Consider the following 21,971-nt stretch of genomic DNA (forward strand, 5'->3'; position numbering starts at 1 on the left):
CGGATCGGAGAGTCAATTGGTTGATTTTCTATTCGAAATCCTTTCTAGATATTATACCGAAATCCTTTCTAGATATTATAAGGTTAGATATTATACCCAAATTCAATGGTAATTATCAATTCAGTATTCCTTTGTAATGTTCATAATTCTGCAAATATTTGGATATTATTTAAGTGGAAGAGCTGGATATTTAATATAGCTAAATGGGCTTATTTTCTATTTTTTGTCCATAAACTAGAATTTTAGGATTGGAAATTTATCGGTCTGAAAACATTGGGGAATCCCAATGAAAGTCAGTTAATAAGGATAGCTATGATTGAATTTTTATAAATATTTCTTACAAGAAGCTGCATTAAAATATTTCGTATCCAGTTTTTTTTTAAAATGCTAGTAAAACTGCATAATACCAAATATACATGTTTTTTTTATTCTTAAAATTGCATTTTAACTGAAATATAGGTGATTATTGATCATTAGAAAATAAGCTTTTTAAATTTGGTTTTACACATTTTCTTGACAAATATTTAATATGCACATAATTCTGTACAAATGCAGGTAATCTAAAAATCAATACAATTTTAAACTGAAGGAAAAATATTGAAGTTGGGAGTATCGTTTTATACAAATGTTTGTATCAACAGTTGCAGTAAGCCTGATTAGAAATCTTTCTCAAACAAAATAAAGTAGAAATTATTCTCTGTGAAAATCTGTCACTTATTAAAGAGTATTAATACTTATGTAAAGTCTCCTATACGATGCACATATTTGTAAAAGATTAATTTTCGAAGCACTTCATGATTTTTTTTTCATTTGCTTACTTTCAATTGTTAGTGGCCTTTAGTTTCAGATGATTGAATTAAACGGTTTCAATGAAGATGATTGCTTAGTTTTAAAATGAAAAATAATTTTCTAAAGTCTCATTAACAGAATTAATAATTTCGAACCATTTCTTACGAATGTATTATACATAGGGTGAATGGGTAATAGTATTTTTCCATCATATCTCGCCATACTTGGCTTCACTACTTTTGTTGACTTCTCAGGATGATCTCTATAAGCATTACTATGCTTGGACTTGCATGTTTTGTTAACTCTTCAAGATTCAGGAGTAATGCTCCACATGCATTACTTTGATTGGATTTCTTACTTTTTATTGATTCCTCAAGATGAATTAGTTGCCTTTTACATGCATCACTATGCTTGGCTTTACGCCTTGTTTTGATCCTCAAGATGAAGAAGTTGTAAACTACATGCATTACTATGCTTGGATTTATATCTTCTGTCAATGCCCCAAGGTGAAGGAATGATCCTCTAGTCGCATTACTATGCTAGAAAAAAATTCCGTTTCTGTATACATTCTTCCTATTTGTTGACATGAGACTCTTAAATTCAATTTTTTCTTTCAGCATGGCAGCAACGTGGCCGCCGTCCTCAATGCTCTTCGAGTGTTCAACCACCGAGTTCCAACTTATGCATCCACTATTTTGTTCGAACTGCATAAAGAAGGGGAAAGAGGACACACCGTTAGACTTCTCCTCTCCAATGCAACTCAGCCCGAAAAGCATATCCCACCTCTTCACATACTGCAACTGCCCGGATGTGGCGAGTACTGCCCACTGGAGGAGCTAGAGAGACAAACAGCCGATCTTTACCCTTTGGATTGGGAAAAAGAATGTCAGGAAATCGATAAAGATAGGATCAGGCAGCTTGTGTATGAATAAAGACTGTTCGCCACTTTTGCTAAAAACAGAAATCAAATTCATTTAAAACATATTCAAGGAGTGTGAAACCATGATATCTTAATATTTAAAGAAGGAGCACTTGCTTATTTCGTTTATCTGCTAGGGGATCATTTGGTCAAAAAACATCAGAATTGAAGTGAATTGATAAATTCATTTAAAAGCAACTTTATAAGTTCTTTAGAAAAAAGAAGGCCGAACCGCTAAATAAAGAGAGAGGAATGGCAGCATCCACAAGAATGATAAAATACGAATATCATGAAGGAATATTTCGAAATATTTTGTAGCAAGAATACGAATTATCTCGAGGGAAGAATACGAATATCTTGAAGGAAGAATACGAAATATCTTGAAGGAAAAATACGAATATATTGAAGAAAGAATACGAAATATCTTGAAAGAAGAATACGAAATATTCTGAGGGAAAAATACGAATATATTGAAGGAAGAATACGAAATATCTTGAAGGAAGAATACGAATATCTTGAATAGGGATTGCAATACCGGACCAAAATTTCAATACCGGTATTCGGTATTTTTTAGATCTTAATACCGGGATACCGGTATTAATACCGGTATTAGAAATTTTAGAAAAAGAAAGAAAACACAGGTGTTTCTTTGTTTTATTTGCCAGTTTTATAAGAGAGTGTAAATATCACAAAAAATAATATGAAACTTATAAATTATAACAGTATATAAAGAATCACAAAAAAGTAAAGGAACAACTTATTTATTTAAATCACAAAAAAATGTAAATATCACTATTCAGTCTGTGGTACTATTACAAATTTTTGAAATGTGATCTTAAAAAACATGATGCATCAATTGTACTGTCATTAAAACTGAAAAGTAATTTCGTGTAAAAATTACCAGCTGTCGAAAACGCTCTTTCGGCATCTACGCTAGTTGGTGATACTATTAGCAATACGCATTATACTTTTTTCAAGTATTTACCTCTAAATCCCTCATCTTCAAATAAATCGATTTCTCGTCGGATGGTTTTGGATATAGCTGATTTCTGTATTGTATTTTGGTTCGTTGAATTTTTTTTATTTTTTTTTATTTATCGCTAATTCTAATTTTTGTTCCAGAGACAGTTCCATTTCACTATCGACATTAGTGTCATCATAATCTTCGATAACTGAGCTGAATTCTTCTGAATGAGGATAGGTTTGTGGGTAAAAAATTGTAAGAAAATTTACTATAAACTTAATCAGATTTGAATTGATTATTTTCTTTCCTTCTTTTTCATTTTCATTTTTAAAATCATTATAATTATGTAAATACCATAAGACATTTTCTATTTCGGTATGCCTTTCTTCTGTGCGATTTTTTAATGTAATATATAATTCTTCAGATAGTGATGTGTGCTGTTCTTTCATGATTGCAACATGAAATTTATTGTTGCATTAGCTGTTAATAAATTAAAATCTCTCCGACTTAATGCCTCAATAGTCAGTTTTATTGGAAGTAGAGCTGATATAGTTCTGGATATTAAGTCGAATTCACTGTCTGAAAAATTAATTTGCAGGTTGAAGTCGATTATTGCTTTTTGGATTGGATTTCTAAATTTCTAAAACCGTTCCCTCATCAGGAGTAAACTGTTCCAAGGGTCATAGAATCTATTATTAACATATATTCTGTTTTATTTTCAGTTAGTATATATTTTTATAATATGGCATTTTTTGTAGGGGAAAGTTTAAATATCTTAACAATTTTTCTAACTTTATAAATTATAGAAAGCAATTCTTGAAGGGTTAATATTTCATCCTCATTAGCAATATCAACTTCCACAATTACATTGTCATTATCTTCATTGTCAATATCACTCTCACTCTTACTCTCTTCAATGTCGGAATCCGAAGTTTCTATAAACACAATATTTGGATTCTTCTGTTCTTTATTTTTTTGGTATAATACATCTATTACTCCTAATTGAATTCCATAAGAATAGCACAATTGCTGATTAGCACCAATCAACTTTCCAAATTCTTTCATAATTGTTGCTCCATCAGTCGTTATGGATACAATATTTTCTTTCAGGTATAATCCATGTTTCGCTAATTTAGATTTAAGCAATTAATTAAGCCATTAATTAGATAATTAATTTTGCAAGTTAGGGAGACATAAAAACAAAAACGTATACTACTTTGCTATGTTGGCGATCCCTGAATATATAGTGGAGACAATTTTAAAAATTTCTAGTAAATACCGAAAAACCGGTATTTAAACTTGTGAATACCGGTATTACGAAATTGTAAAATGGCTCAAAATACCGGTATTCGGTATCCCGGTATACCGGTATTGCAATCCCTAATCTTGAAGAAAGAATACTAAATATCTTGAAGGAAGAATATGAAATATTTTTTCCTTTCAATTATTGTCACTTATGCGTTATCAGTAACTGTCCACCCATGTGTTAGTAACAAATTCTTCCTGATCTCAGCTTCCCGAAATTCATACTTAAGTTTTGAAGAAAATTCTTATTTTCATGTTGTGGGAGGAAATGATAACACTACGTAGAATTTTACTATGTTTTACGCCGCAGATACGGGCCTTGGTATCAAATTCTTATATTTGTACCTATAGGTCAATTAAAAAAAAGACTACAAATATTTTTTTAAGGAAAGAATCGTAATTTATTTAATGATATACTAATAGGGCTTTAAAATAATTTGTTTATTAGAAGTTTTCATATTTGAATCTTATGTTTAAAGAGTTTTTCTTTTAAATTGAATAATTCGGTTATTTTTTAAAATTTTCATACAATTTTCACACGCGCCGTAGTATTTTAAGCCAAGTTATGTTTTGAGATGAAAATATTTCGGTGGAAAGAGGGACGAAATTGGACATAGTCACATAATCACATAGTCTCATGTAGGTTTCAATCATCCAATCCAACTTTCCAATCATCCAATCACATAATCACATAGTCTCATGTAGGTTTCAATCATCCAATCCAACTTTCCAATCATCCAATCACATAATCACATAGTCTCATGGGGGTTTCAATCATCCAACTTCCCAATCATCCAATCACATAATCACATAGTCTCATGTGGGTTTCAATCATCCAACTTTCTAATCACCCAATCACATAATCACATAGTCTCATGTGGGTTTCAATCATCCAACTTTCCAATTATCCAATCCAATCATCCTTTCCAATCATCCAATCACATAATCAGATAGTCTCATGCGGGTTTCAATCATCCAATCCATCATAGTCACATAATCACATAGTCTCATGTGGGTTTCAATCATCCAACATCAATTGTTACAACTCAAAAACCTATTAAACTCAGTAAATTATTGATAGCTCAAAGCTGGGATTACAGGAATAATAATCTTTGGAAACTTCACATCATCCATGTCTTTTCTAGTTTTCAATCATCAAATGTCATTATGAATTTTTCTACTGAGTTAATCATTGAAGGTTCTAAGAATTAGATCAAAGATTGAGACGAATGGAACATTTTTTGGAAGCATCTTATTAACTAGTAATCCAAAACATATTTGGATGATAATAATGTGGTTCAATCCAAGGAGAAAGAAGCAAATAAAATTTCGACAACAGAATAATTTTTAATCGTATCAAATAAAACTAATAAAACGATATGGATTCCATGAATTCCTTCTAAAAGTTTTGTTTATTCTTTTCATCAGGAATTCCTTTAACAGAAGTTTCTTCATTGCGGGATTTGGATTAATAAAATATTTACTTTCCTGTGGCTATCCTACCAAGATAATCCTCATACGGACATAAAACTGTCAAAAGTTAAATCTCAGAGTGACATCTCAGCAAGAATACACTTTTCATATGATTTATTGCGGCATTAAACTATATTTCCTGTATTTTTAACTGTAAACTGTAAACTATGACACTAGGGACCAAAAGTTTCTTCCGTCGTATTGTATAGAGAAATATTGTACTAGAAACTCGAAAATTGCCTTTGTTAAATTTTTAAATACTTTTCTGTCAATGACATTTTTAAAAAATGAATTGCCAGAGGATTAATCTTGATTTAAAATATTTATTTAAATTGCGGCACATAAATACTTTTAGTTGAAATTTCATTTAGTTCTCATTAATTTATTTTTTATCTTCTTATTTATTTCTCCATTTTGAAATCCCAGCTATTATAAATTGGCATTGTACGAAAAAAACAATTCTTAAACCCTGGACTAAGCAATCTCAGTTAAAGCAAGATATTAAGATAATCCTTCATCCAGAGTAGTCAAAGTATTGAGACATAAAAAATGTTATAGATAATGATACCTATTAAAATTTATGATTGATTTGTTTCTGTTTTATTTTCTTTGTAAACTAAATAACCGATTTGAAACCGAACAAGTATTCTAATTCATACGCAAACGACATGAAATAGAAATTTCCTAGATTAAAACAGAGACACATGTTAACCACAAGTCACAGATTTTGTGATATTCCGGATACTTATATGATGTGATCAACTTCATTTGAATTATGCATACAAAAGTAATGATAAATGTTAAGAAATCACGCATTTTTTTTCAGTATTTTGTAAAATTCCGTAATTAATTAGATGCATTCAAGAAATGTGAATTACCGATAGGATTTCCTGTTTCTATAAATCATTACAGTTTCTTAAAAATTATGGGTTTATCGTAAAAAGGAATTTAACACATTTTAAATTAAATGATTTTCCACTGCACATGTATTATATGATAACAAAATAAAAAAAAAATGAATGAAGTATATATGATATTTTTTCAGTTTCCGAGAGAAAGCTCATTCAAAATATTTTGAAGCCTGGCGTAGGGGCGGCTGTCTAGGGGCAGCATCCCAAGGACTAAGAATGTCCAAACAGCGCATCTGAAGCCCCATCTGAAACAACAGCATTTATTAATATTTCAAAATTTATATATGAAATATCTTTTTCCAACCGGAAACAAGTATAAAACGCTGCATAAAAAACCTCAAGCAAATAGTAATGTCCCGTTTTGAAGTAACATATAAGTTATTCGAGGAATGTCCTCATAAATTTGAATCAAAGTTAAAAGATAAGGACAACAATTGAGATTGAGCACCTTTTCAGGACTGCCTCAAAATACCAAGGAAGACATCTGATACCGACGTCATACATATTTATGTTGGGCATATATGTGCATTTTATTTAAAGGTCCTTTATTGTTTGCAAGGATCCCACGTCATCAAGTATAGTTTGTTCCTTCATGCTAGGTGGGGTTGCTCTTTGGCGGCCCCATCAAGTTTCCCAAATGGCCTCTGTCGAGATATCGCACGTCTTGAAATTGGGTTTTGATCCTGGAGCGTTTAATCCAGAACTCGAAACCTTTCCACTATACCACGAAAACTCCGTATCCAACTCTCCAACGAGAATTAAAATTAAGATAAATATCATATTTAGAATCTAACAAGCAATAAGTTTAATCATGAATATAATTCAATAAAAGTATCAAAAATTACAGCAAATATAATAACAGTTCTGCGATATATCAACATTTATATTATATTAAAAAATTCAATCAAAACAAATCAAAATTTACATATATAATAATAATTCTGTGATGTATTAAAATTTCTATGATATTAAAAATTCAATAAAAACAAATCAAAATTTACATATATAATAATAATTCTGTGATGTATTAAAATTTCTATGATATTAAAAATACAATAAAAACAAATCAAAATTTACATATATAATAATAATTCTGTGATGTATTAAAATTTCTATGATATTAAAAATACAATAAAAACAAATCAAAATTTACATATATAATAATAATTCTGTGATGTATTAAAATTTCTATGATATTAAAAATTCAATAAAAACAAATCAAAATTTACATATATAATAATAATTCTGTGATGTATTAAAATTTCTATGATATTAAAAATTCAATAAAAACAAATCAAAATTTACATATATAATAATAATTCTGTGATGTATTAAAATTTCTATGATATTAAAAATTCAATAAAAACAAATCAAAATTTACATATATAATAATAATTCTGTGATGTATTAAAATTTCTATGATATTAAAAATACAATAAAAACAAATCAAAATTTACATATATAATAATAATTCTGTGATGTATTAAAATTTCTATGATATTAAAAATGTCAATAAATAGAACAATTCAGTGTGTAAAAACTTAACACATATAAATAATTTAAATTTGAAAAGGATGCCCTCAATAAAAACAATAAACAAGCATTAAAACAAACTCACCAAAAAAGACGCTGACCGCAAATTCAAAATAAACACCAATTAATTATTTTCCCAAACTAAAATTTGATCAATAACAGTTTTTAAAATTTCACAATACCTTTGAATCCTGTATAGTAATCCTCCTTTAGTTAAAACATTTTTATCATTTTTTTTAAAATCTGTATAGAAGTTCATCTCAATGATACGTTGATGTAAAAGATCAATTTAAAAGTAGTGATAACCGTCATTTAAAAACTTATAAATATACAGTAGGTTATTAGTGAATCTGAAATAGTGATTTTCATAAATAAAAAGTCTATAAACTGAATAAAATATTTCAGAATTTATAAATGACTAATACCATAAAATCCAGTAACAACACACACACACGCGCACGCGCACCTTAATTATAAATAAACATTACAGATAAAAACTATTAACTGTAAACAGTTCAATTATTGCACTTTGTTTCATAATCATTTTGTTCTATTGGTTTCAAAATTAATCCAGAAATTGACCAAAATTAAAATAAGCTATTTTTGAATCCTTCTTTTCATGTATACATGTAGAAAAACAGTATTTAGTTCGTAGCAAAAATGAAAACAGCAACAATATTTCATATATTATCGCAGCGGATTTAGTAATTTTTTCAATCGTTTTATTATCTAAGTTTTCTATATAAATTTGCGTCCAGAACTAATCGGAACATTTTTTTAATATTAAAAATAAATATTGATTTTGTACGGCAAATTTCAAGAACCTGAAGATATGACAAACTACCTGCGAATACATTAAATATAACATTATTTTACAAGGTGAAAAATTTTCCACCGCCAATTTGATGAAATAAAGAAATATGAGAATGTGCGTAAATTTGAAAAGCAGACATATGTAAAATTCAGACTTGCCATATTCATAGAATTTTACCTTTATATTATAATACCCTCGAATTTTAATTATTAGATATTAATTTCCAAAAATAATGAAAATAATTTTGCAGTGGTTACGAACAAGATAATATTCATATATTTTATAAAATTAGGGCATATACTGATTTGAAAAGGATAAGAATTGCTAGAATCTAAATTTTCTTTCTCTTAACAATGTCTATAATATTCAAAATATTAAATTAACTTATTTCTTTGAGATTAATCCATTTATCTTATTTATTATTTTAAGTTATTTTTTAAAAGTTATTTATCGCTAATTATTTGTGCTTTCTAGTTTGGTTTGCATAACAAAATTAAAAAAAAAAAAAAAAAAAAACATGAAAATTTTATAGTTGCCCGAAAGTTTTACCACTGTTTTTCAAAAAGTCAATGAATTGTTATGAATTTTTTTTCGTTCACACTGTGACAGATGGAATGATTTTTTTACGAACTTGAAATAAACGAAAATATATCGAATGGAGAAAAATACTTTTAGGTTTTATATTTCTAGCCCTAAGAGAAGCTGATGCTACAAAATTTCATTTCAAATTTTTCGTGATAATAAATGTTTTTTTTTTGATATCAAAGTTTCTAAAAACATTTATCTATTTATGCTCGAAAGGATAGACATTTCTTTATCATGAACCCTTTATACTAATTAGCCTTTAATTTATGATTCATCTTTAAAAATATAAAAGAGTCTGGAAATAAATTTTTGCCAAATTCATTGCTAGATGATATCTTTCATATGGAATCAAAAATTCGTTCAATTAATCAGTTATCTCAGGATGAAAGTTTCAAAATATTAACATAAAAAATTGTCATCAAGAACACACAAATATTCAGAATTTTCGAACTCATATCAGGAAGTGGAAGATTGATTTGAAGTCATTGACTTCAAGATTTGACTGCCATGAAACAAGTCGAGTCAACTAAAGTGCATAATACCAACATGTGAAAGGAGATTAAGAAAAATTATAAATATATTTTTATATCATTATATAATTATATATTTAATGGCTTATTAAAACTAAAAATTTTAACGAAGTTTGCTATTAAATTTTTGTGTCGAATGAATTATAAACTCTTCAGTGGATGGCTGTTAAAAAAATTCTGGCTGAAGAATTAAATTAAACATTTAATATCTCTAGAAGAATCAATAATTCTTAACAATAATAATGACGTCAGAATGGGAACAACTCATTTACAATTTTCAATAGACAGAAATTAATCTTCATCTTCGCAGTTTTTTTGTTGTTATTTAAACAGCAATATTCGAAATAGATCTGCTCAAAATAGGTAATTAAATTAATAACTAGCAGAACATTAAAAGCAGCTTAGCAATTGATTATTTGAATAATAAAATTTAATCAATTGACCGATTATAAATATTTTTTAAAAGTAGGATGCAATATCAAAATTGGCAATGAGGACTACTTATTTGTGAGGAAATTACAGTTCTTTAATAGATATAAAATTCTAGAAAGGAAGGATAATAAGCAAAAGAGACGGAAATAAGCAAATGAAAGTAATGCAACAATGTGGAAATCATTTGAAAAATAATTAAAAGCTATATTTCCTGAACCTGCTTTCAATTATTATAGAACTAGCTATTAGATAAAATGTTTATCTGATAAAAATATCTGAGAAATAAAATATATAGATAACTATCTAATAAAAAAAAAGAAATTCCTCCTCAGATTATTATACTGAAAATGATCTCATATTTCCCAATGAGTTGAAATCACGATATAGGCTCTACTTTTCAATAACTGTCCCTTTTATCCCCAGAGCTCTAAAAGTTGAAATGAATATATAAAGTTGAAGTGTTTTTCAATTTTGAACAAGAATATTTTTATTGTTTTCTTTTCTAAAATATTGTCGTCATTTTTTTGAATTAAGGGATTTCTCTTGTTTTGTTATAAATAATTAATGAAAATAAATTTCTCCATATGTCACTCAGTGCAAAACCAATTTTTTTTTCTCGCAAGACCATCTCCAGGATAGAATCGTTCAGTACAAAATATTTGAGAGAAGTGAATATGAATTTTGATAATAAGGTACCATCTAATCTAGGAGCTCATGCATGTGCTCTAATCAATTATTTCAAGCACACTATTTACATATTGACAGCTACCAAAACTTTAATCTTTGAAAAATTTGAGAATTGCAGCAAAATATTTATTAAAAAATTTCGCATCCTAATTGTTTAAATTTATAATTATACAAAATTATTAAAAACTACTTATCATTGATAATTGCGATCGAATCATTTTATTGATAATTATGACCAAACTATAGAAATAATTATACCCGATTTTTACCATTTGACTTCATGTCGTAATTAACAATGTGCATCATTTAAAAGAGGGTTGCTTCTTTTATTGCTAAATTGTAAGAATACAGTTTCCTATAATAATATATTGGTGATACATCTATCGATATAATTTGAAAAACTCTCTAAAGATCAAATGAAACTCACAAACATTTTTTTTTATCAAATGACATAATCTTATATGCTTCCTTTTCAAGTTACTGTACTCTTGATAATGTAAAATGATAACACTTATTTTATGATATATTCTTTTATCATTATTTTGAATTTTCTTGTACACAAACAATTCTATTCTTTTCATATTCCACAAGCATCTCCTATCACTCTGTTCTTGAACTGGACATTTGACAGCCGGCTTCCACCTTCAAAGGCTACCGAAGTCCCAGCAGTAAGAGACAATCACAGTGTCTCCTGTACATCTGCGGAGAATCTGCTGAAAGCCCTCAGTGACTTTTATCTGACGTTATAAATGCTTATAGGACTAAATGAAATATCGGTTTTACAGCAACGGTCAAAAGGGTTAATAAGTTACACAAAAATGTTTAGAATTAATTGAAAATAATGATGAGATATATCTCAAAGTTCTGAATTTTGGATTTAGTTACTTTCACCTGAACAATAATGATACGAGGGGTGATCCAAAATAAAGTTTACAAGGCAAAGGAAAAATGCTTTATTAACAATAGACACAGGATACAAATGGCTTATGAGGCAATTAATAGATATATGTGGCGGTCACTTCCCTACATAATTACCAAACCTGTTGAGGCATTTATCACACCTCTGGACCAATTTGTTTAACTCGTCTTAGTAATAATCAGGTCCTTGGCTATTGACACAGTTCTCGGCACCTTTTTGAACATCCCCGTCTGATATGAACTTTGTTTCGAATAAGTTTTTCTTTAATACCGAGAAAACGAAATAGTCACTGGGAGCCAAATCGGGGCTGTATGGGGGGGTGGCTCCAGACCTCCCACCTAAACGTTTCCAGCAATCTCTCTGCCCGCTTCAAAAGAACGACACCATTTCGCCACCTGTTGTCTACTCATTGATTCGCCACCGTACACTTCAGCAATTTGTCTGTGAATGTCCGATGGGGACACATTCTTGGCCCATAGAAATCTTATCATGGCTCACACCTCTGTGCGAGACCATTTCTCTAGGCATCTTGCCATTACTGTCTCTGTTTCAGGTCTCAATACTAACACTATCTGCTCGAACGACCGGTCTAAGACAACTAGCGCCATCTGTTTCCTCTCTGGGTAATAATAATCCCATCCACAATTTCTACTTTCCAAATACTGCTGCTAGTAAACTTTTTTTTGGATCACCCCTCGTATGTAATATGTTTTAATCTTTAGTTTCAGACAAAAAGTAAACATTTTGGGTTACTTCAACTACATGTGAAAAAGATGCTGTTTATTGAATATGAGCACAACAAACAATTTGAACTAAAACAGTAGACTATGCATGGTTACGCGATGAACACAAAATATTGGATTCAAATCATGTCGCTTTTGACTGTTATGTTAGTTGAAAAGTAGAATAGCATTTAATGGGATTCATTTATGTATGTTCGCCATATGTGTTCATTGAGTTATTCTACAATACCTAAAACAATTGTTGAAGCAAAATGCACAAATATTTTCACAATAAAATATATTTTTCTCAATAAAATATTTTTTTTTTCACATTCAAAAAGTGTTAATAGAGATGTCATATTAATACATTTTTCTCAATAAAATATTTTTTGGCCTTAAAAAAGAGTTTTTAATTTTATATAAGTATTGAAATAATGAAAAGAAAAATCACACTAGTAAAAGGTTAAATGGAAAGATAGAATGAAGAATAAGAAGAATAAGAAGATGATCAATAATCATTCCACAATAAAATACATTTTTCCTAATAAAATATTTTTTAGACTTAAAACTTTTATTTTTATATAAGTATTTAAATCATGAAAAATAAATATGAACTAGTGCAAGATTTGAGAGAAAGACAGAATGACATGAGTGATAGGAGAGTATGTAGATGACCTTTCACAAGAAAAAAAATTTTTTTTCAATAAAATATACATTTTTTATATTTAAAAAGTGTTTTTATTTTTATACAAGTATTGAAATTATTAAAAAACTGTGACACAACGCTTATCTTGAATATATTTGAAATTTTGCTTTTAATCAATCATTAAGAATACATATTTTTGTTCAAAACAGGAATATAATGAGAACGCCTAAAAATTATTTTAAAACAATTCTGTTGAAAAAAGTTGTAATAAAATTAGGCAATTTCATTGCAAAATAAAGACATGGACAAATAAAATAGAAAGTGTTTTGATATTCAGACTCAAAACAATACGCATTTAGATGTTGGAAATTTAATGTTTTAAAACTATTACTTTTATTAATTTAAAATATTGATTACAATTATGAGAATAAGGATTAGATAAACATTGTTTTGATTTAAGAGGCATCTTACATTTTTTTCATTTATTTTCATTCAGACTCAAAACAATACGCATTTAGATGTTGGAAATTTAATGTTTTAAAACTATTACTTTTATTAATTTAAAATATTGATTACAATTATGAGAATAAGGATTAGATAAACATTGTTTTGATTTAAGAGGCATCTTACATTTTTTTCATTTATTTTCATTCAGACTCAAAACAATACGCATTTAGATGTTGGAAATTTAATGTTTTAAAACTATTACTTTTATTAATTTAAAATATTGATTACAATTATGAGAATAAGGATTAGATAAACATTGTTTTGATTTAAGAGGCATCTTACATTTTTTTCATTTATTTTCATTCAGACTCAAAACAATACGCATTTAGATGTTGGAAATTTAATGTTTTAAAACTATTACTTTTATTAATTTAAAATATTGATTACAATTATGAGAATAAGGATTAGATAAACATTGTTTTGATTTAAGAGGCATCTTACATTTTTTTCATTTATTTTTCCTAAAAAGTAATAATAAACAGTATTGGAACGGCTTTCCGCTGTGTTCCGGCAACACAACGCTCTGAGTCAATGACAGTGAATTACATCGAAATGTGCAATAAGGAATTAGATAACAGTTTCGCTCTATGACGTCATCTATTCGTAATGCATCGACTATCAAATAACCCTTCATGATTTTTTTATATTTTTTTATTTCCATTGTTATGTGTTACAAAACTTGCGGTAACAAAAGAAAGCAGACAGTGGTGATTATTTTGCAGCGTCACATGGTTTAATATGTCGAGGAATTTAATTTTAAAGTTATGGCAACTGCATGAAAATTAACGATAACTGAAACCATTCATTGTTTTTATTTTCATGTGATACAGCTGTATCTTATCCTTATTTGACAATGCTTTGTAATTTATTGACAAATATAAAGCGTAGTTAATTTGCTTGTGTAATTGACAGAAAACAGTTCCCTGTGTTTCGAGAAGCAGTTCGGATACATCTTTAAGAAGGCATAAAAATGAATTGGAGTATTAACAAAATTATTTTAATAGTACTGACTATATATGCGTTATCTGTGCGCTGCCAAAATGTGGATGATGCGACCTCAATTCATAATTACGATGTTTCCAAATCAGTTAAGAAATATGCGGAGAATATTAATTTATCAAAAAGTTTAAAATTAATTTCTGAAGAAGATAAAATTTTTTTAAATGGATTCCAGGATTTTCTGCCGCATGCCATTCACCCAATTTTACTTGAAATGCTGTCTCAAACCACATCAGACAAGTGTGTTCAGGATATACAATATGCCTTTAAACGCCTTTTGCCACCGTCTGATTGGTCAATGAAAAGTAAGTAGTAAACATTATATTTTAATATTTTTTAATGAACAAAGTTTGAATTTTTGTTTTTGCTCTTTTTTAATTTTAAGATTAACACATATGGCAAAATAAGTATGTAATAACCAAAACAATTGTCAGTGCCCCTCAAACCCCATACTACTTTTGATACTACTATTATGACTAGCTTTGTTTTATACAAACATGTTTATTTCGTGAATTTAAAGTTTTTAAAAATCACTTCAAAAAATATTGCCCGCCCGTGGGAATGTTAGACTGTGTAAACGTGCAGCCATTAAAGCGTTGATTATATTATTTTTAATTTTATTAAATATTAATTAACAAAATCTTTGAAACTCAAGATGTGCTAAATATTATATTATATATATATATATATATATATATATATATATATATATATAAACCTAATTTTGTAGATGCTAGGTCGAAAATAAAAATTTTGAAATTTACTTCAATTTACTTTATAAAGGAGACATAATTTGTACACTGAAAGAGTGATAAGATGCGCCTATTCTCATCGCAACAGAAGGGCAAAAGAGACAGAAATTTTTCTCATCAGCGATTTTACTATGAAATTCTGATAGGGATTTCGTTGACGTTGTTGACTAAAGAAAGGGAATCTTAGACATCTTTAAAAGAATGCTTCAGGCATTAGATATTTTTATTCCTTCGGTCAGAGCGTGAGAAATTGTAATAATCATGAGTTTCTTAGAGCACCTGTGAGATATAATCAATTAAAAAGAGGGATTTTGATCAGGAAATAAGGGAACATTTTAGAATTAAGTAGCTTGGGTTAATTTAAGATAAAAATTGGGTTTTAATTTCGTTTTGGAGTTAATTAATATTTAAATCAGATTGAAAATACAATACACACACACAATATATATATATATATATATATATATATATATATATATATATATATATATATATATATATATATATATATATATATATATATATATATATATATATATATATATATATAATTTTATTTTTGTTATTATTGTTGAAGATTTTTATATGAAGTCTGTAAATAAAGTTAATGAGATTGATTTTTTTTAATCTTTATTTTGTTGTTGTTCAGTTAAAATTAAAATCCCGTATTTTCTCATTCAAAATAATTGCTTTGAAAAGCCACACGGCGGTAGAGATGATTTTTTCAACTACTCACTGCTATGTTGGATTTGCCTTTAATTGGTCACTTCTGGGTATTTTAATGCTGTCTAGTATTTAAAAGTAATGCCTTTTGAGCCCGACTTTCAATCTTGAAAATAGAGAAAAATGTGACATGGATTTAAGCTAGGAAATAAAGAGGTTGAAAAAAAGCAAGAATGATTTTACTATTTTTCCTGCACATGTTGCTCTTGTTCTTTGTTAATTTCTGCGAAAGGTTCTCGGAACAATTTTATCACACATTTTGTACACTGACAATTCATCGGTTATTATTTGATGAATGGTAGCTTGATTTTATTTCAACTCTCTCAAATGTTTATGGAAATACTTCGGAACAAATATACAAAGAAGACATTTTTTAAAATTCTTCTTTTTAACATTGGCAATTAATTGCTTTAATGAATGAGATTAAATCCCATGACATTACGAATTGCTTATTATATTTAAAAGATATAATTAAGACATAAGATATATTTAAAAGATATAATTAAAATATATAATTAAGGATTTTTAAAAAAACCAGTGTTCGGAAAAGAAACTGACGGACGTCATTAGATAGGCATTTTTTTTTAGTTTTAAAATAATATAAAAGTCATTTTTATAAGGCATTAATTTTGGAAATTATGATCATCAATGCCCATGCGTAATCATAGCGGTTACCCATCTGGAAATGATTTATTTCACGCCCGTTTAAACTTTGTTTGACACTAAGTTCGTGGTTTCTTTTACATCTTCTTTCCTCTTAGTAAAATAGTGTTTGGTGAGTCATATTTAGAGTATTTATAATAGTATTTTTCAGCTTCAATAATTTGCGAAGTGTTGAATTACAACGTTCAATGAAGAAATGAATGTCATGTTTGTGTAATGATTTGATTATATATGATTGTTGCCATTCGACCACATGTAATAATCGATCGATGTTTTCGCTGTAATGAGTTATGGTGACGCAATCAGTAACCCACAATAACAAATAACTCCGTTTGTTAACTAGGGATGGCGAATATTTTCAGAGCGGTTATTACGTAACTAATATCAAAAAGTCACAAATACAAGTGATCAATACTTTTCAAAGAGGGGTGTGATTCAAATCCTTCATACGATCTTACTGATCATATTTCGATTACAGGTTTTGGATCACAATAGAAACTAACAATCGATACGATATCACTGAAATTTGCCGGAGCGGTGACGATACGATCTGTCCAATGGAAGCTCTCAAAAGAAATCTGTGATTGGATTGAAAAGTGAACGGACCGGTTATTGGAATTATCGTATCGTATCATTGAATTGCATATCACTGAAATTAATCGGATCGGTGATTTCACCGGAAAGTGCGAGGCTTCACTGGAAAGTGCGAAGTCACCGCTCCACTTTACTGGAGTGACCGATATTCGTATTTGATGATGCACTATTCCATCCATACAGATCATTTTTAATTGCTCGTGACATGATTGACTTTGATTACATGTACTCTGTTTACTGCTGGCGCCATCTATTGGTAGAATATAGGACTAAAGTAAACAATTGTAAAGAAATGACATATATTTTTAACTCATCTTTTCCAGAAAATGGTTCACTCTAATAAATAAATTAAATAAATAGTTTTGAGAAAAAAAATAAAATTTAAGAAGTAAGCTGAAACAGATAAATTAATTCAATCGCACGTTAATTAAATTAGTAAATTAAGTATTAATTACAATTAATAAATTTTATATTTAATATTAAGTAATAATTTTTAATTAATAATATGATTAAAATAACAGATATTTGGAACGCATATTTAAAAATAACAATAGCAATATTATTTGTTATTCAAAAAATCGTGGATTATGCATCTCTATTGTTAGCACGAAAACACGAATGCATAGACGAAAAAACACAACCGAAATGTACACAAGCAATACACAGTAGCATTTACAACAAACAGCAGCTCGCAAATAGTAATCTGTAGTAAATAACCAGAACAGCACACAAAGTGGCCAGACTGAACTCAGCAAAAAGAAAGAATTCTTGTAGTTATTCACTAAAGTCTCTCATAATGCCTAGTATTTCCACTATCTCTTCGCTTTAGCAGTACCCAACTGCCGACTCACTATTATACAACTAGCCACTGAATACGCCACTCGATGTTGTTTCGATATTTGTCCGCAAGACTCGACGCATGGCTCTATCTTCAATCCGCTAATTGCTTGAGTGATCGAATTCTACACCTCGTTTCTGTAAGACTGGCCAATCCATTAATTACTTCTGATCAAACTAATTCATCACTGACTCAACTCTAATTAACTAAACGACTGACTCCGGCTTTGATTGCTGGACTTTTACAGCTTTCAGAGAAGGGTACAAACGTTTCGCGAAGAATCAACATATTCATCTCCTAATGATTCTATTGCAGAAAAGACCTGAAGATTCTAGTATTATCCATTTTGTCGCCAAAATAGTCAAGTGTTTTTGCCAGGTCCGGCTGTTAATGATCCAGCATCTAATCATCATCCAATAGCGCTTCCATAAAACTATCTTTTCTATATATATACTTTTTTTTCTGTTCTTCGACAGGAACTCAGTATTTTTCTGAGAATAATCTATAATAATATAAAGTTGTTAATCAAAAAATGCTTTCCGCTACTTAATAAAAAGCTTAATTTCACCACAGAATAATATATTTTAGTTATACCTCTTCTCTGTTCATAAAATATATTCTATTATTCATCAAAAAGATTAAGATTTGATTTAGAATAATCTGCATCTATATCCATCTCATATACAAAGATATTTCTAATGATAATAATAAGAAAGTTTATTATTCAACAAAGAATAGCCTGTATAGAAGCTCTCTTCAAAAAAAGTTTGTATTGTTCGAGTAAAAGTTTAATATCCAACATAAAATAACTCCGTTGAAGTAATCTGGTGAACAACATCTCATACAGTAATAGTGCAATATTTATCAGAAAATGTCTTTTACTATTTTTTCCAAAACATGTCATTTTTAGTAATGGAAATAGAAATTTATATATCTCTGTTTCTTTTCATCAACAAGTGGTGGATTCTTTTGGAAAACCAGAAAGTGGAATACTTCTCGGAAACTTTAAATGGCTTGGCGAATACGACGAATGCCTTAAGATTTACGCGCCTCCTAAAGGAAAAACAGGACTCGGAGATTTCCATGGAAAATATTGCACCGTTCAAATTCCTCTGAAACTGGGAAGCATGGTATGCTGCCATCAATTAAAACATTTTGTCTATTAGTTTCATGCATTACATTAAATTCATAAATGTCCTACATTTCTCATGAAACAAATAATATCTTTTTAGGCCTTGCCATTATCTACAGCAGTGTGTTTGCCTGATTCTTGCAATCCGAATGCGACATTTAATGGTCTGTTTAATAGCTTACAAACGAATCTCACCGGTATGACTCAGTTCAATCTGGCAGGTAAGTACGAGACATAATCTTTTAAAGTTCATTTGCAAAGACGTTTCAACCTTCTCATGCAGGACGTAAAATGAGAAATTATTCGCCAAAAAAATTCAAATTAAAGACTTTGATAAAACTCCAAATGTGAGATTTTGCTGAGTCCCAATTTATGTTGGTCCCCGGGCATGACAACTCAAAAACGTTTAGATTTAGACAAATGAAATTTAACAGACATTTCCGAAATGTTGCGATAAAGATACACATCGATTCAATTTTATCTTGACTGAATGCAAGTGTTATTATAAATATTTTTCAAATATAAATAGTCTGGTGCTTGATAATAAGTCATTGTAGATAAAGAAAATTATCAATCATCTCATCTGTTGTTATTAAACAGGTTATTCTGCAATTAATCTTAAAAATGTCATTAATTTCCGGAAACTTTCTTTTGGCCATTCGCCTTTTACTCTCAAAAATACGCGCGCAAATCAGTAGTTTCTGAAAACATTTTTGTGGGGGTTATTCGAATTTTATTCTGAAACGTACGTATAAAAATTATTAATTGTTGAAATATTTTTTTGTCATTCGAATTTTACTCTCAAACAATCAGAAATCCTTAGTTTCTGAAAACTGCCTGTTTGATCATTTCCTTTTTACTTGTAAAAGTACGGGAAGCATAACCTGTAGAGTAGAACAAGTTTTCCATTTGGAAAATAAAAGTAGTGATTTTTGATTTTCTGCAAACCAGAAAATAAATTTCATTTCCTTTTTTTCGGGAGATATTAGAAGAAAATTTTATCTCTACCATCGTTTTCTCTTCTAATTTGACCTTGAAAAGTATAAAAAGGTAAAATTTAGTAGCCTTCTTCTTGTGTACAGCCGACCACCCAGCCACCACTGAATGAAGTAATGTCGGCAGAACAATGCAGTAGCTTGTCACAAATTCAGCAAATATCATATCAGAGAATTTCAGGCTTAAGGAAAGAGATAATTAGTGACGATTTATTTAAAAAGATATCCATTTTAAAAAGAAAACATATATTTATTGCATAAAATATAGTCAGATAAAATAAACACATAATAAATGTTGCAAAACATTAATTTCTAAAATTATACTATGCATAATTATGAGAAAATAAAAATTAAAATCTGAACGGTTGCTTATTATTTACATAGCGATAAGAAAACTGATAGCCGCAAACAGTGATCTGTTACCTGTTTAACTATCCTCGTTCGTCAATCTGGAAAGGACAAATTATTGAAGAGTCCGAATTATAGAGGAGCTATTATTTATTTATAAATATTTATTAATTGCACGAATTTTTTTAATTTTATATTATATAATTTTTAAAGTTATTTTCATTGCAGAATCATAATCTACATTTTCTGTAATCTTCAAAAACATTTTTAGACTGCTTTCCTTAAAAAGAAATATTATTGAATTTCGACTTAGAAAGAATGGAGAACGATTTTGCTAAACCTCCAATCTTTTGATTTTCTTTTTTAGGTATGGATGAAAAAATGGAATCGATATTAAGTAATGCAACTATAAGTTGCAAGTCTAAACCAAAAGAATTAACTACTGGTGCTATTGTTGTTATGTAAGTTATTTTTACCATTCATTTTAAATAAATACTACTGAAAATAAGAATTTATTTCTTTAAGCGTGGTAATACTTCGACTAAAGCTGACAAGAATCGAGCGAATTCGAACTTGAGCAATCTTTTATTTTCTCCTCCTTCCATACAGTTTCGAATATTTCCAATTTTAGAACATAGTACAAATATATGGTACAGAAATAAAATGTTATAGAAACAAGAAAGAAAATTTTTTCACTCTTCTTTCAAAAATAAAGCTGAAGCTATGGCAAAAGCTCAAATTTATTCATGAAATAAAACCAGCGTGAGTGATCATTTTGAAACTTTCTCGCATATTTTCTAATAAAAGTGATGGCCTCCAACCCCCGCAAAATATTGTGGATTTCGAGCAAAGCAGACAAGGCCTTCTATGGCAGTAATTACGAAATATTAACCAATGGACATTGGTTATATTAACCATCAGCATTTTTACTGAAACTGTACACACGAACGAATGCGATATAGCTGTAACAGAGATAAGTATAAAACCAGCAAACCCCCCAAAATAAACAAAAAATAAACCCCCCAAAAACTGAAAGAAAGTATTTTTGTATAAGATATTGAAATAATTTTCGAAAATTTATTAAAATTCGAGAAAAAATTATACTGAAATAAAATCAGTATCACGACTCAAATTTTTTTCCTAAAGTGGTGTAAAATTGGGTACAGTTTGTAAACTATTGTAAAAGTATTA

At 28.9% G+C, this 21,971-nt stretch overlaps 2 protein-coding genes across 3 annotated transcripts in view; both read left to right on the forward strand.

Annotated features, from left to right (window-relative positions):
- LOC129981374 (prostatic acid phosphatase-like) overlaps positions 1-2,735 on the forward strand; it is a 40,269-nt gene extending 37,534 nt beyond the window's left edge. For both annotated transcript variants that reach the window (XM_056092200.1, XM_056092201.1), the window contains exon 11: positions 1,407-2,735. In XM_056092200.1, the coding sequence (XP_055948175.1) occupies positions 1,407-1,721 (315 nt within the window). In that variant the 3' untranslated portion in view covers positions 1,722-2,735. The remainder of the gene's footprint in view (positions 1-1,406) is intronic.
- Positions 2,736-14,434: 11,699 nt separating this feature from the next.
- Positions 14,435-21,971, forward strand: part of LOC129981127 (nose resistant to fluoxetine protein 6-like) — a 39,178-nt gene continuing 31,641 nt past the window's right edge. Inside the window, exons 1-4 of the mRNA XM_056091818.1 lie at positions 14,435-15,040; positions 19,263-19,435; positions 19,538-19,658; positions 21,148-21,241. Of these exons, the coding sequence (XP_055947793.1) occupies positions 14,707-15,040; positions 19,263-19,435; positions 19,538-19,658; positions 21,148-21,241 (722 nt within the window). The 5' untranslated portion in view covers positions 14,435-14,706. The remainder of the gene's footprint in view (positions 15,041-19,262; positions 19,436-19,537; positions 19,659-21,147; positions 21,242-21,971) is intronic.

The sequence above is a fragment of the Argiope bruennichi genome, chromosome 8 (genome assembly GCF_947563725.1).
Source record: "Argiope bruennichi chromosome 8, qqArgBrue1.1, whole genome shotgun sequence".
Classification (NCBI taxonomy): domain Eukaryota; kingdom Metazoa; phylum Arthropoda; class Arachnida; order Araneae; family Araneidae; genus Argiope; species Argiope bruennichi.